The following is a 17186-nucleotide window of genomic DNA, read 5'->3' on the forward strand; positions in this document are numbered from 1 at the left end:
GCTTCCAGGGTCCTCAAAGTCTAAGGCATGCTTCTTCACCAATATGAAGGTCAAGTTGGTCAATTTTTCAATTGCTAGCAAAGAGAGATACCACGGGATGGAACTTCTTGGATCACGGAAATAATACATGTTGTATTTATGATTATTGTTCAAATCCTTTACCAACCATGCTTCTAGTGCTTGCAGGGAAAGAAGAGCCAAAGCGTCAGGAACATGCTGTGGCAGCTGCTGGCCTGTCACTTGGGTCCTACGATCTACTGGGATGCCCAGTTGCTATAATATACCAGGTATAGAGGGAGACTGTTCCCTCCCCAAGAAACTCGGCTAAGGAGTATGTGCCTCCTCCTGTTTTAAACCTGGTTGCCAGGTAGCAGCTACCCTGAACTAGATATTAGGATAGACCATTTCACACCTTCCTGCTTAAAACCAGCATGCCGACAAAGGACTTGCAACATGGACAGGACACTAACGAGAGATCTAAGGTCTCTAAAATGATGGTGGTTCAAAGAACCTTGCCTGTAGCCCAGTTCTGTAACCCAGAACTTATCAGGGCTTCATTTGGTGCAGCCCTGCCCAGGGGCAGTGGGTACAAATGAACAAACTCAATGACCACAACCCCACTGACTATAAAATAAATAAAAAGGCCAGTAGCCCGGGCCTCTTCTGCTTCAGCTCTCCTTCCTGTGCACTGGTGCTCCCTTTCCCAAATAAACCACCTGTTGGCAAGTGCAGTCTCAGCTGCAAGACTGCCCTGAGTCTGGTAATTGACCAGGAGAAGCCGAGAGAGAACAGTTCAGGCCAGGAGTCAGGCAAATGCTCAGTGTATGAAGAGGTAGCTGTCCTCCATCCACCCAGACAACCCTGCTCAGGGATAAAAGAACACAAATGGCACCAAGGAAATTTCAGCGATGATGGGAATGGCCTACATTTTCTGTAGTCACGTGACCACACACATTAACCGAAATTCAAAATTATTAAAGAAAGCCCCCAAGCCAGGAAAACATCATAAAGGTTATGTACTGGTCCTTTCCCTTGGAAAAGTCTCTGTATCCCTTGGTGACTGTCCTTGGACATAAAATCCTAATAAAGCCCTTTAAAAATTTATGGCTCATCGTAAAGGTGAAGAGGGTGAAAAACTATAGTTTTAACACATACACACACACACACACACACGTGTGCGCGCATATACACACACAGAGTAAAGGACGATGAAAATCTTGGGACCTGAAGAAGTGGGTACAAATGAGGAAACAGCTTTGGGATTCAACAGTATGAAAGGCAGCAGTCAGCTTTCTATTCCCAATCGTCTCTAAAGAAACGGCTTTGCCCCAGCACATCATGACCACCAAAACATAAAGCCATTATTCAAAGTCAGTTGTTCTAGCTTCCTTTCCATTGCTGTGTGAAGAACACTCTGGCCAAAAGCAACCTGGGTGGGGAAGGTTACACTTTCGGACTACAGTCCATCACTGAGGGAAGTCAGGGCAGGAACACAAGGCGCATCCTCGCTCACTCTGGCTCACTCCCTGGTTCCTGCTCAGCTGGCTTTCTGATACAGCCAGGCCCACAGCAGGCAGGGCTGGGCCCTCCCATGTCAATTACCAGTCAAGACAATCCCTTACAGACATCACAGGCCACTGTGATCAGGAAATGCATCCACTGAGGCTTACTCAGGTGACTCTAAGCTGGGGAGAGTTGACAGCTGAAGCTAACTAGGGTATCAATAATGATATTAAGTACAGTCTGTCTAAAAAAAAAATAAGGTGTTATGTTGAAAGGGAAAAAAAGTTAAATCAAAAGTCAAATGAACTTTTAATTTGGAAATTTATAAAATGAATGTTTAAGGCCTTTTTTTTTTTAAGTCTGACTACTCAAACTGGTTAGTCCATAAAGATAGCTCTATAATAATTGTTTAAAAACAGATATTGTTACATATTGGATAATTAATAGGGCTGTCAACTTGACAAGATCTAGGATCATCAGAGAGTCAAGGTTCTGGGTGCACCTGGGAGGGATTAGCTTGATTCCATTAGTTAATTGAGGTGGGAGGTCCCACCTCATGGAGTGGCACCTTTCACTGGGCGAGGCCTGGCCTGAAGAAAGAAGAGAAATCCAGTTCAGCACCAGGCATTCCTCACTGACCTCTTCCTGACTACAGACATGACGTCACTTCCTCCAGCTCCTGCTGCGGGGAGCCATGGTAGACTGTCCTCTTGCACCCTGAGCCCAGATCAACCTTTCCTCCCTTAAATAGCTTTTGTCAGAGCGTTTTTATCACAGCGACACGTAGATAAAGGCACCAACGGTGCTAGCGGAATCTTGCATGTATAGGTCTTATGTGGACGCAGAAACTGCATCATTGCTAGCGAATGAATAAGAGCTGCATTAGGAGCATGCAACAGGCAGGGGTGTGGTTCCATGGATCACACAACAGGCTGGGGGTGCGCTTCCATGGATCACACAACAGGCTGGGGGTGCGCTTCCATGGCAGAGTGCTCGCCTAGCATGCACTAAGTCCTTGGCTTTATCTCCAGCAACAGACACATCCAAATCCACACCAACACAATCACATCACCTAGTCGCTCAGTGATCAGACACAACATGTAAGCTGGAATCTCCTCTTAGCACTTGTGAACTTGGGCAAGTTACTCCACATTGCTGAGTCTTGCTGACCTCACGTACTGTTGCTAAAACTCCTCCTCTGGAGAGGGGGAATGTGAACATCTACCCCTCCACCTAAGGTTCAAAGGCAAACCCCTTCCTCCTAAAGTCCTAACAACAAACCCAAGTACAATTTCACAGAAGTCTGCCCTGGGGACCCAACAAATTTATTGGGCTTACTTACAGAGCATGCGTGAAGGGTGACTGACAGGAGCCTGGCTGACCCCAAAGCAGCCCATCCCCGAAAGTCTTCACCCTGCCTGGAGGGTGGCTTCAGGATCGTCACACCGGGATGGAGCCTCTTCCCCCCCCCCCACCCCACCCCTAGTCTCCGTCAGCCTATACACTCTAGCTCCACCCCTAGGTCCTGAGGGCACAGCAATTGGGGCAGAAAAACACAGAAATGGCTGGGAGGAGTGGCTGGATGCTCTGGTGAGGGTTCAGTGGCCCTCCCACCTACTCCTTCCCGGCAGGAATGTCAACAGTCCACACCTTTTCCTTCTAAGGAGGGAATTTCAACACTGCAGCAGGCATAATGGCAGTGGATGCCAGCAAAGAGGCACAGCTGCCCGCAGGAGGATGGCTCGGTCGGCAGTCTGGCTGAGGATCGCCCATCCCGTGACTGCAAACACCCTACCTCGAAATAAGCCAAGCACTGTACAGGCGCTCACTTCTGTAGCTGTGTTACTGTTACTACGTGTGTGGTGTACTGGCCTTTGAAGAGTACAGTTTGCTGGGTTGGGAGCATGCTTGCCCCAAGCACAAAGCCCTGGCTCTGGCACAGCATAAGTCAGGTGTGATGACCCACATCTGTAACCCCAGCACTTGAGAGGAAGGGACAGAAAGGCTACAAGATCCAAGTCCTCCTCAGCCACACAACAAGCTGGAGATGGGCCCGGGCTACAGGAGACTTTATCTGAAAAGAAGTGAATTTTTACAAGCTTCTGGTCTATCTAATGCTTGCTTGAGTAATTAGAATTAAACGAGTAAGATTTAAATTAGCAAGCTGTGACTTCAAATGGATATAAAACAGTACCGCGATAAAACAGGGAAAGCTTAGAGTCAGCCTAGGTTTGGATCTGAATAAACACTCCCTCAACAAGGATTTACCGAGTGCCCACGGGGTACAAAGCATAATGTCCCCTGGGCTGCCAGGTTATAATGGTAGCGATGACTCCAACTCCAGCCCCAGTCCACAGGGCCTTGCCACAGCCTACAGTTGGGGATCTTGGGCCACTACTTAAGAAAAAAATAGTCAGTGCCTCAGTTTCCCTATCTATCAAATGGTAATGATAGTTACTTCCTAAGGCCAACACAAGGATCTCAGAAGCACGTGTCTGGGACTGGTTTCTCAAGTGGAGCATTGAAGCTTCGTGATTGGCATTATTGTGGATGGGCTAGCAGCCCAAACAGAAGCATAACTGACAGTTTCTTGGAGTCTGATCATCCAAGAGATTGCTCGCCGATTAAGCCCCACCAGCACCGCTGAAATGACACCAGTTTCAAAGCAAATAGGATAGCATTGAACGCAGGCGACCTCCCACCAATTAAGAATGGACTCGGTACATTTCCACCTCCGGAAAACTCACCAGAAATTTTAAAAGGAAGAAAAGAGAGTTCTCAACTCATATTCTGATTTGTACTTCATTTATCATTATTGCACAATGGGAAGATTAGCAAATACTGTGATCTCGTGTGAGCTTTTTCATTTTCTTATTATGTGCAATACCTAAGTCCTAAACCATGACTAAGCTATCATCTGTGTCTGACATATGCCAGAGAGGTCTTCTTTGAGACAGGTTTCAGAAATGACCATATTTCATAGTTTCAGGCCCACACGCAACAATCATGACTAATTTCCACAGTTAACAATTGGAGTTGATTTCTAATTTAGTCGGTTATCATGCACATTACCCAGCTCCAACCTCTCGTGTAATGAATACAGAGACAGTTATTTTTAAGGATTAACTCATCCTTGCAGCAAAGATGTTTCAGCTTCACTCAGGAAGTAGTCACCTTTTTAATAATTATCTGAGGGCTGAGGAGCTGGCTGGGGGTGGGGTGGTGATGGCGCTTGCTGCACGACCCTGGAGGAGTCCTGAGTGGGATTCCTACAGCCACGTAAAGGAGGAAGAGGAATGTGGATTCCGGGGAGAGTTACCTCAAGCAGCACCACTATGATGAAAGAAGCTGAAGAATTTCTCAGAGGCATTTGCCAAGCCTAACTTGTACACGCATTTACAAAAATGTTTATCCAATATACAAATCAGAGAACACAGACTCGATGAAGAGGCGCTAGCTGGCCCCACGGGGAGCTGCAGGGTTTGTGTGTGGACGATAAAGGCCTCACCTCCTCACTGATGAACTTCCATTCTCTCTTCAGGTCTCCACTCCACTGCTGCCACACCCAGGCGGCTTCCAGCAAGCTCAGCCACTTCTCCCACAGAGCAGAGGCCACTCTGAGCACACACGCGCCATCGCTTTCTGTGCACCTGCATCTCAGGTGTCTGAGGACCTGACGGAGGCTCACTAAGTCTCCTTGGATTGACAGGAGACTTGCTGTGAGGGCCTTAAAGAGAAAGTGACAGGACGAACATAAGGTCTATGATTTTTTTTCTGAAATATTACTCTAAACTTGGCATAGTTAAGAATTCTTTTTAAGCCGGGCGGTGGTGGCGCACGCCTTTAATCCCAGCACTCGGGAGGCAGAGGCAGGCGGATCTCTGTGAGTTTGAGGCCAGCCTGGTCTACAAGAGCTAGTTCCAGGACAGGCTCTAAAAAAAAGCTGCAGAGAAACCCTGTCTCGAAAAACCAAAAAAAAAAAAAAAAAAAAAAAAAAAAAAAAAAAAAAAAAAAAAAAGAAAGAAAGAAAGAAAGAAAGAAAGAAAGAAAGAAAGAAAGAAAGAAAGAAAGAAAGAAAAAGAATTCTTTTTAAAGTGGCATATTTCATGTGGTGGTCTTGGTTGGTCTCAAACTCAGAGATCCTCTATCCCCTTGTCCCCTGAGCACTGGGATTAAAGATGCACACCACCACTGCCTGGCCCATTTAGAAGTTCTTGATTTATTTGTCCGGTTTCTTTTTGGTAGATGAATGGCCTCATCTAAATTGTAATGACTAGCCAGCAGTGATGGCTCATGCCTTTAATCCCAGCACTCAGTAGGCAAAGGCAGGGTGATTGCAAGTTCAAGACTGGTCTGGGCTATGCAGCAACTTTGTCTCAAAAATAAACAAATGTAAATAAAGCTAAAGTGTAACAGCAAAGCACCACAGAGTCTAACAGATGAGAATTAAACAAAACTAAAAATTGTTTCACAAGCTGGGGATGTTTCCAAGTCAGAGAGTGCTTGCTTGATACGATTCCAAAAGTAAACAGAACCAAAGGAAAACCAGGCATGGAGGTGCAAGCCAGTGACCCCAACACTTAGGGTAGGTGAGGAATAGAAGTGGGACTTGGGACATAGGCGACTCTGTCTCAAATAAAAATACAGAAAATGTCGAGATTTGACAGAAGCAGTGACTGTTCTGTCATGGATCTAATAACGTATCTCAAAACGTCATGAGAGGGAGGGGTCAGAAAGGCGCCTATGGCCAGATGCTATGGGGAAGGGGAGGACTACACTGTAGATCTAATCAACTGGAGGGGTCAGCGCCATCCCCTCATCTCCCACCTCTGACTGGGACTCTTCTCTGAAGATTTCTGTGGCTCACAGCAGAGCCATGCTCTCTGCTGCCCCCACCTGGTACTCCCCCGGGTCTTCACGCTGACCCTCTGCAGACTCACCTTGCTCTGCTCCAGGCCTACTAAAGCTTCTTTGTAGGACCTGGGCAACAGGGTCATGGACTGTCTGAGATCTGTCTCCATTTTCCTGAGCTGAGAGCAAATTTCCTCTTTCATTTTTCTATAGCATTTGTAATTCTCTAGGCACCTGAAGAGGCAGTTAGAAAAAAATATTCAATTTTATTTCTCATCGATCCACCCCCAAACACATAAAGAAGGGGGGTGCTTTTTTTTTTTTTTTTTTTTGCTATTCAAGCCACCTACAGACAGCTTTAAACAGGCAGATACAGTTGCCCTCAAAACGCCAAATTAGACAGAGAAAGATAGATAGCTAGAGAGAGAGAAAGAGGGAGGTGGGAGAGACAGATTGAGAGACTGATTTTTTATGCACTACTAATGAGCCATAAGTAGGTTGAATTCTGGGAGAAAGGTACATAATGCTAAAAATGTCAAAAAAAAAAGTAAAATAAAATAAAAATGTCTACATTTGGATTCATTTTGTTCATTCTGCTTGTTTTAGGGAGTTAATCTCAACTATAAGGAATTTCCCAGAATCAGGATAAAATCGTTTACATGGTAAAAGCCTTTTACTGATAAGAGCATTGATTAAAACAGGAAAAAAAACCCATTTGTCTAACAAAAGGCAAGGTTAGGTAACAAGTCATCACAAAATCTATATATGGATTGTGATTACTATTATAAAATATTTGTTGCGAGGAGGAAAAAAAAGTAATGTTATAGTAAAAAGAAAAAAGTGGGATAATTTATATTTAATTGTGATGTATTTTTAAAAACACCATATAGTTACATACACTAGGTAGGTACTAAATTATCCACTGAGAATAATTTAAAATTCTGTTTTTGGGAAGCTGGAGTGTAGTTCAACAGGAGGGCACATGCCCAGCACAGGCCTGACCTTGAGTTTAATCCCTAGTGAAAAAAATAAAAAATAAAAAGTTCTGCAAAGAAAATAAGAACCCTCACACCTGAAATCCTAGCACTTACACTCAGGAAATGGACTGCCTTAAGTTTGAAGCAAAAGGCTAGTTTCAAAACAATGGCAAAAACAAACAAACCTCTCTCTCTCTGTCTCTCTCTCTCTCTCTCTCTGTCTCTCTCTCTCTCTGTGTGTGTGTGTGTGGTGTGCACGCACGCGTGCATTCATGTAGGTATGAGCATCATAGCATGGGCGTGAGAAGGTCGGACATTAGTGTGAGGTGGCTTCTTTGCTCTCTTATTTTTTGAAATGGTCTCTCTCTGAACTTGATGCTTGTGGGTTTGGCCATATTGCCAATGAGCTCCCAGGATCCTGGATTAGTTAACCTGGCCTTTACATCAGTATTAGTGATGCAAACTCTGGCCTCGTGCTTTCATGATAGGCACTTTACTGATTGAACCACCTCACTGCAGGCCTCCTACTCTGCTCGTGTACATGCACACACATGTGGACAGAGGAAAGTGCTCTGAGCATGTGTGAAAGCCAAGGAGGCCATCTAGTGGCCCGTTCTATCATTCTCTGTTTCATCACTTGAAACAGGGTCACTCACTGAACCTGGAGCTTGGCTGCCTGCCAGCAAGCCCCATCAATCCTCGGGCTTTGTCCTCCTCTCCCCCTGTAGAGCTAGGGTACATGAGAGGCCATGCCCAATGTTTTGCATGGGTTCTGGGGATTTGAATTCAGGGCCTCATGTCTGCAAAGCGAACCATCTTACACTCTAAGCCATCTTCCACCCGTCTCTGACCATCTAATGTCAAGTGTTAGCAAGGAGGTGGGACAACTGGAATATCTGTATGTACCTGTTTTACTGGAAATTAGGGGGCCATTTAGTGCTAGCACTCATACTCAGGTAATGGACTGCCTAAGTTTGAGGCAAAAGGCTAGTTTCAAAACAATGGCAAAAACAATTTAAAAAAAACAGCCCTCTGTGTGTGTGTGTGTGTGTGTGCGCGCACACACACACACACACACACACACACACATGAGCATTCATGCAGGTATGAGTATCATAGATAGCATGGGCTATCTATGTCCCTTTGGCCTGGGTTGTCACACCCCCTTGTACCTGAGGGAGGCTCCTGCACCTTCAATATGTTCCTAGAAGCACTGCTGTTTAATGCAGGAAACTGCAAACAACTCAAACGTCCATCAACAGCTAGGGACAAGAATGTGACTAAACCTTATGGTCAAAGAGATGAGCTTGAAAAATACGGACTTACAGAATAAAAGAGTGAAAATATAAAGAACAGGACACAAACACAGCAAAAATACAATGAAAAGAAACAATAAATATAAAATTTGGGGCATTTATTATTTTCTAATAAAGAAAGGAGAATTCAAGTTAATGAGATTTATCTGGGATACTTGGGGTATAGCGATGCTCATTTTGCCTCTGCCCTTTACACTGGCTACACGTTTTATACATACCATTATATGTATCAGATACTAAACAAGAATTAAAACAGAATGAAACTTTAAACATGGTCTTCTTTGGTGGCTTTTTACACTTTCCTATATCCAAATTTCCTCTAATGTGCACATTAATTATAAAGACACAGAAAATGATGTTCTGTTGCCTGAAAGTATCCCTTAAGACAAGTGACCTACCTTCTATCATCTGCTTCCTGGGCCTCCAGCCACGCCTTCAGGGCGGAGTTCTTAGACACCAATTCTTGTAAAGTACCCTGCAGTTGCTCTTTGGCCTCAGGGCTGGAGATAGTCCCCAAAGTCTCTGTGAGGTTTTGGATTTCTGCTACTGTGGCCTGCAATTCCTCTTGCTTACAGCGGGCCAGCTCCAGTGATTCTTTGGGATGGTGAAGGTCCAGTCTGTAGCACAGAAGCATGGCTTCCAGGGACGTGATGATCCCCACTGCCCTCGTGACTAGCTCCTCATACTGGGTTGCATTTTCATAGGCATCATCCAGGATGTTCTGGTGAATTGGAGATTAAACACAGTCAGGCCATTTTCTAACTTGGGAGACTTTTGCTACTGTCAAAGGTGGTGTATTCTTACACCCGTTCTTACAGGGGGCAGTCTTACATTAATATTTAAAAATGGGCAACTCAAAATAAAAAAAGCCACATTTTCTAAGAAATATAATTTAAACTTAAAATAACATCTCGTTAGTATATATATACATATTATATATATATATATTATATGTCCTTAGTATCTATGTACAAATGAAAACAGCCCCAAAGCCAGACTTCTTGCGTTTCAAATGAGCAGCATTATCTGCCACCAACTTCAGTGCAGGTACATCACTGAATGTCCCTATACCCCAGTCTTGTGAAAACAGCAAGTGAATTTAAAGATGTCTTCCTGTCCAGCTCTAATCAAATTACTTATGGGTGGGGTAAGTAGAGTGTTTCTCAAAACTATTAAAAGCAAAAGGAGTATTAGAATTACCCAGCATTTCTTACAAAACTATTTAAATAGCACACGAGGATTAGCCACACACATCACTTTACACTTCTGTGGAATTTATACCCCCCAGCTACTCTGGAGTCCTTCCTAACCTATTTCCCAACTACGGGAGGGAGACAGGGTGTTGTTCTGCGGCAGAACTCAGCCAGTGCCCCGACAGCTACTCAACCTTGCTGTTGTACCAAGAAGGCAGCCACAGTCGTTACATAAACAACAGGCATGCATGGCCGTGCCCTAATAAAAGCTTAGTTTCAAATCAAGCACTATGGACAGGATTTGGCCAGTGGGCCTTAAATTTAAGGGTGCCTACTGTAGATTTAGATAAATCTCTGCTGTCACTGCTCTAAGACCCCCAGAAAGAGGATCGTGCTTCTGAGATCCAAATTTTTATTCTTTATTTTTTTTTTTTTCAGTTCTGGAAATTGAACCTAGGAGCCTTGAGCATGCTGGACAAGCATTCCGCCAATGAGCAAAACCATTAAACAAGGCTAACAACAGCAGCCCCCACCCTCAACCCCCAACACAATGTAAGTTCTAAATAAGCTTTAGTTATCATCTGGTGCCCTTCCTTCTATACTTCTACTCCCTATTGGGTTACTATCACTACACAAAAAAAAAAAAACTTGTGCATTCGATGAGGCTTAGGAGGGAAACATAGATAGCAGCCTCATCTTTTCTCCGATTATGAGGCACTGAAGTTTAATGCTGAAGAACGAGTCAACATCGCAGAGCGGCTCATGGCCTTCAGAAAAGCAGCTGGTCTTTCGCAGAGAATTATCCTGCAGGGCCTGTACTATCTTCAGAAGTACTGACTGACATAATCTGGAGCAAACAACTGCCAGCCTTAAACACCTAAGTTCAAAGACAACTTACCGTGCGCAAATCAATGTTTCTGCTCAGCTCCATGTGCAGACCTTCAAGGTCCTGTAATTTTGCCTCCACGTCACTCATTCCGGAAGTGTTTTCTTCTCTTTGTTCCTCAGCAATCCTCAAGGCTCTGATACCACACACTTCCGCCTGAACTTGCTCACCAAATGCTTCCCAGGTCTCCTTCTCATTTTGAATATGTTGAGTCCCCAAATTTACACATAGAGGCTGCTGTAGCCGAGACTTTATTTGCTTGAAAACATGCAGGGAATTTTCTAGTTTGTCCTGGAGAGCCTTTTCGTCCATTGCTTTCGGTTGCAAGTCTAGCAGCATGTTCTGGAGATCCTCTTGAAGCCTAGCATTGTCTTCTGCATTTACCTTCAGTTGCAGCATCTTGCTCTCTTTGAACGAGTCGTCAAAAGCCTCGCTTCTGCTTAATTTCTTCATTAACTCATCACGCAACTGTTTGGCTTTTTCAATTTTCTGAATCAAAATTTGTGCGTTGAGCAGCGTGCTTTCTGGTGACATATTAGGGGCTTTCGGCAGTGATTTGGCCCTTTTCTTAATTTGCAAATCCATAGCCCTTATCTTACCTAGTAAGGCCTGGTACCTGTCGCTTGCTATTAAAAATATGTCTAGCTGCTTAATTTTTTCTTCCAGTTCCCTTTCCCTTTCAAGCACTTGGGTCTGTAACTGCTCAAGCAGTGAGCCATCCCAGGCTAGACCTTCTGAGTCAAACACTTCTTCAGATGTCAACATTTGTGAGATGCTGCCTCGAAGAGCAGCCAGCTTGTCTTTAAGATGGCAGAGCTGGGCTTTAGCATCCTGGTGCGGCTCTTGATGAAGCGGGAGAAGCTCGCCGAGCTGGAGGCTCTCAACCTCTCTCTGAAGTACAGCCGCTTTTTCACGGAACTCTTGCTGAGACCTGATCTTGCGTTCCATTTCGTTACAGCTATTCTGGATGAGTCTTTGTGTTTGGCTGGTCCTTATTTTGAGGTTTTTTAACCGATCATCCAGAAATAATCTCTCAAACACATCTGCATCCTTGTAGGCATTTGTGAGTTCCCGAAGACGTGCTGAGATCACACTCTCCGTGTCTCTCAGTTGCTGCTGGGACGCCTTCAAGACGGCCCCTTGACGCTCCAGCTCAGCCTCCGTGGAGGCTTTCTCCCGCGTGGGAACCATTAGGGTCTCAGCTTGTTCAAGCGCCAGTTGAGCCTTTCCAATTACCGCAAACAATTTGCTTCTTTCTTCCAACTTCAATTCTAGTTGCTGTGACCGCTGAGTTGACTTTAAAAGCAGTGCTTGGTATTGATTCTGTAAATCCTCCAGCAGGGTATTTAAAGCATGGCTCTCACATGCTGCGAGGCTGGGAGTAAGGCCTCTGGCATCTTCCACCAGCATGTCCACTGCCTGTTGCTTACCCAGAATGCCATCATGAATCAACTTGCACTTTCTGATCTGAGAAAGGATGTCATCGGGGAGGAGGGAGATGGGGGCAGTGAGCTCAGCCACCATGTTCTTGACCCATAAGAGGGTCTCTTTTATCCTGTTCTTTAGGTCATACTTCTTAATCCGATTTTCGGCCTCTCGGTTTAATGGCTCCAGTGCCTCCAGTTCCTTATTCAAATTATTTAGTGCGTCTTCCAGAGTTTCCTTTTCCCTTTCTCCCCAAAGTCTCTTCATCTGAAGCTCCGCTTGCCGCTTTAAACCAGAAAATTCATATTTGATTGCCTGGATCTCAGCGGCTGGGGCAACCATGCCCAGGCTCTCCTCCTGTTGTTCTGGAGAATTCAGACTTAGCTGTAGACGCTGTTGCTGCTCATGTAGAGAAACCCCGATGTCCTGGGCCTTCTTCAGGAGGTTGGTAAGTTCACTGTGTTCTGTGGCTTGCTGAAAACACTTCCGGTGAGCCAGCTGCTCCACAAGCTTCCACCCGTGTTCAAGTTGCTTCATTTGGCTCTCCACCAGCTTTTGATCCTCGGGGCTCAGAAGGCTGGATAAATGGTCCCATTCCATGTGAAGCTTACTCAGAGAGACTTTTTCTTTTTCTACAGATCCCAGAAACTTCTTGATTTTGCCCAGATAGGTTGTACTGTCTAGTGAGCCGCTAGAAAAAAAAAAGAATAAAAATGAAGAAATAAAGGGAAAGGAGTGAGGTGGAGAGAGCAAGGCATGGAAAACACTCTGTAAAGGGAACGCCCTTCACCTAAGCTTAGCCTAAGACAGAGCAATTACCGCGGTACCCAAATGCCTTATTACCACCCTTCCCTTTCACCAAGAATAGCTAATCATTTTAAATAGAAAATTATTTTGAGGGATATTATTAAAAATAAAATCCATTTAGATATAAGCATAAAACCTTTATGGTAAGAAATATTTGCACGTTAAGATTACATATCTTATGTCTTATAACTTTATGTCTACCATCTTTTATTTTCAAAGCCAAAGGGAATATATATTTATTATTATTATTGTATGGTGGGGGGATGACTCATGTCACAGAATGCATGTAGAGGCCAGAGGACAACTTTGTGGAGTCATTTCTTTCCCCTTCCGCCTTTAAGTAGGTTCAGAGAATTGAACTCAGATCATCAGGCTTGGCAGCAAGTGCCTTTATCTTCTGAGCCATCTTGCTGATCCCCAGAATGCGTACATTTATATTAAATAAGTAAAATATATAACTTTCAATATGTGATAACATAAACCAATTATATTAATACTAGGCAACTATACGTGTTTCTCCCTACTCCACAGGGCAGAATATATTATTTTTAAAGACTACTGAATTCCATAGAACTTACACTTATACATGAGATATTTACACTATTGTTTAATAACTATTGTGTTAAACACAGTACTTAGTCACAACACATAAACACACACAGAGCATGAATCCAATAAAGTTTTCTTAAATGGTTTATGCTCACCCCAAACAAATTCTTATTTTATTGCTGTTGTTTACCGGGGTTTGTTTGCTTTTTAAAAACAACCATTTTTATTTGTAGGGCAGGGGACACTTGTGTGGGCAACAGTTCTCTCCTTCCACCTAGGTCCTGAGTATCAGACTCAGGTTGTTAAGCTTGGTGACAAGTGTCTTTACCAATAGCCATCTTTCAGGAACCTTATTTGCTTTTCTGAAACAGGGCCCTGGATACTAATGTTTTGTGTTGAAAGCTGAGAGGCCACATAATGGTACTAAGAGGTGGGCTCTTTGGGAAGTGTGGAACGTCCCTGAACGAGATGGAAGGTTCACCAGACTTGAGATTTGCCAGCCTCTTAGACCTTGGACTTCCCAACTTCACAAGAGTAATGATGGCTGTTCCTAAGCCACCTACTCTGTGACATTGTTAGAGCAACCCAAACAGACTAAACCAGTGTGCCCATGGGATCCGTTTCCGTGCATGATCTGAAAATCACAGCACAAACTGGGCCTGCAAGAGAGCGAAAAACCCCAGTCCCGGATTCTTACGCTTTGAGACTTTCTGCTTCTGCCAAGAAGGTGTTCAGTGAGGATTCAGCTGCAACTAGCTGGTCTTGAAAACCATTCAGGAGGCCGTACTGGCTTTCTTTGGTTTTCTTCAAAGTGAGAAGAGCCTGAAGTAGACTGTCCACGAGATACGCTGGAGATTTGGCAGTGGGCAGAACCAGGGCTCTTCCTTCTGTTTCGCTGAGATGTTGAGATTGTTCCAGAAGGTCAACGGCTTCTTTTCTGGCTTCCAAGTGGGCATATAATTCCTATGAGAAGCCATATAAATCAGCACATAGGCACACACACATTCATTTTCCTTCCTGCCCCCCTTCATTCAGATAGCAAACCCTATCCCACAGGGGAGTTAATTTGCTCACATGACCTCTGCTTTACAAGAATCATGTTAGGATCTAGAACACTGGGTCAGCATTTGCTGTCTCTTAGAAGACGCTATTGCCTTGAAAGCCCTGTGATTTATAAAGGGAGGCTCATTTTGTTATTTCCATCTATCACCTTTTTCCTGGTCTAGATTCATGTTTACTGTTCTGTAGAGTTATTTAAAACAGCAGCGATCATCGAGAGCAGTGGTCCTCAACCTTCCTAACGCTAAGACCCTTTAATACAGTTCCTCAAGTTGTGGGGACCCCCAACCATAAAATTATTTCATTGCTACTTCATAACCATAATGTTGCTACTGTTATAAGTCATAATATCAATATCTGGTATGAAGATGGTCTTAGGTGACCCCTGGGAAAGGGTTGCTTGACTCCCAAAGGGGTTGTGACTGCCTGCAAGCTGGTAGAATACTGGGTGATCGCTGGCTATCGCTGGCAGGTCGCTGGCAGGTCACTGGCTGATCTCCGGTTGAAAACCACTGACCTAGAGTCCCGCTTATCAAAACAAGGCCATGTAGGATTTTCAGGTTTGGTGGCTAAAAATACATTGTTACTGCTGGTAAGCACAGGCGCAAGCTAAGGAGGAGGCTCCCATGTACTGAACATCAGGAAAACCAGAACCTGTCAGGTCAGAACACAGAGGACCTTGAAAGGGAACGATGGTGAGTCACAGTCCCCAAACTCACTCAAGTTCTTCAGGAACTTTGTGGAACAGAGAGAAGTCTCATTAAACCCTCCCACTTCCTAAACGGTTAGCGTTATACAACTTACTGATTAGTACATAATTATATAGTTACCAAACTGATCATCAGGCAAAGGTTAAATAAGACTTTTCACTCCATACAAGCAAGTTTTTGGTAATTAAAATATATTGTATCGTGCTGGGTAAACGATGCAATCACGCTGTGAGTGTTTTTCATGTTCCCATACCTCCATCCCTTTTAATTGTTCATTTCTTAACATAATGTCCAATTCTAAAGGTTGATTTCGCAGCTCGTTGACTTTCCGCTCATCTTGGGTGTTTTGCATGCTTTCTTGAACGTTGAGGGAAAGTTGTTTTGACAAAATCATTTCCACAGCTGAGTTCTAAAAACATAAAAAGATTAATTGCTGAGTAGCCTACCTTCCAAATGAACCGCTTTCATTTTTCTTGATTAAAAACCATTCCAGTTGCTTCTGTTTACTCAGATTAAAGGCTTTAAAGAGGTGTATTTGGGTACTGCCAAAAGATGACTTTTCCCATATAATAATACCTGCACTGGGACCCCTTCCCCCAAGATAAAGCATTTTTGTTATGCTAGCATGGGATCTAGAGTTGCCTCATTATATACTGACATATAATTTACAATCTTAAAGAAATGAAACAGATATGGGAGAGTCAACAGTTGCCAAACTTACACTTAGCATTCATAAACTGAAGAGGACCATGCAAACAGTAGGCGGAAGTTAAAATAAGTAGGTAAGTGTGGGAACACCAAGAAGCCATGATACTGAGAAGAAATTCTGCCTTCAACCAGTTGGTAATGAAAACTACATCCTGGTGACAGGGGAGGTGACCCAGTGAATACACGCACCAGCCAAGCAATCCCATGTACCCACGCTCAGCCCTCAAAACCTATGTGGTATGGCAATGCGTATCTGTAATCCCGGGGATTCCACCTCAGGATGAGAGGTGGAAACAGGAGCATCACCCAGAGCTTATGGCCAGCTGGTCTGTAACACAGACCATAGCAGCAGAGGCAGCGAGATCTGAGCTCGATAAACAACTGACTTCCAAAAATTATCCTCTGATCTCCACAGGTGTATCCGAGTGCTTGTATGTAAGTATGTGTGCACACACCCCTCATGACACACTAACTTAACAAATAAAAACTTACAGAAGGTAGGAAACATGATAAATGAGTAGTTTGATCTTTTTTTTTAAATGTTTTAGGAACTTGTGGTTATCAATGGGGCATTAGTGTTCACTTCTTTTTCAATAACTAGTTCCTTTTTTCACCGTTTTTATTTTTTATTTTATTTTAGTGTGTGCGTGTGTATGTGTGTGTGTGTGTGTGTGTGTGTGTACACGCGTGTATGTGGACATCAGAGGATAACCTGCTTTCTCTCTCTCTGGTCCCGGGGATCGAACTCAGGTCCTTGGCCTTTGCAGCAGGTACCTTTACCCACTAACTCATCTCTAGAAGTATGTGTTATTGAGCGCTTGCATGGACCAGACACAACACAATAATTTTGTGATCAGACAGGGGGTGGAGGCAGTGCTGAGGAGCGAGCATTTACCTAGCCTGTTCAAGGTTAGGACCAGCCGAACCTCACAAAACAAAGCACGCAGACAAACCAAGAGCACCTGGCACTCCTCATAGTACTGTCGTATGGTAACAATAGGGAACATTATGCAGGGAGATAAGGGACTCTCCATCTTATCTTTGTAACTGTCCTGTAAATCTGAAGCAGTTCTAAAATTAAAAGATTGTACAAAATAACCACCTGCCTGGGATTTGACAAGCTCTCACTGGTAAGAGAATCCAGGGGCTCAGGACACTCTTTATTTTGAAATAACACAGTGAAAGTCACTGCCTTGAAATGT

At 44.0% G+C, this 17186-nt stretch overlaps 1 protein-coding gene across 1 annotated transcript in view; it reads right to left on the reverse strand.

The window, feature by feature from the left end:
* Positions 1-17186, reverse strand: part of Syne2 (spectrin repeat containing nuclear envelope protein 2) — a 301471-nt gene that overhangs the window by 136462 nt on the left and 147823 nt on the right. The window contains exons 46-51 of the mRNA XM_038337460.1: positions 15530-15685; positions 14205-14470; positions 10739-12842; positions 9046-9368; positions 6444-6588; positions 5012-5230 (exon numbers count right to left, since the gene is read on the reverse strand). Of these exons, the coding sequence (XP_038193388.1) occupies positions 5012-5230; positions 6444-6588; positions 9046-9368; positions 10739-12842; positions 14205-14470; positions 15530-15685 (3213 nt within the window). The remainder of the gene's footprint in view (positions 1-5011; positions 5231-6443; positions 6589-9045; positions 9369-10738; positions 12843-14204; positions 14471-15529; positions 15686-17186) is intronic.

Source organism: Arvicola amphibius, chromosome 7, assembly GCF_903992535.2.
Source record: "Arvicola amphibius chromosome 7, mArvAmp1.2, whole genome shotgun sequence".
In the NCBI taxonomy this organism is placed as follows: domain Eukaryota; kingdom Metazoa; phylum Chordata; class Mammalia; order Rodentia; family Cricetidae; genus Arvicola; species Arvicola amphibius.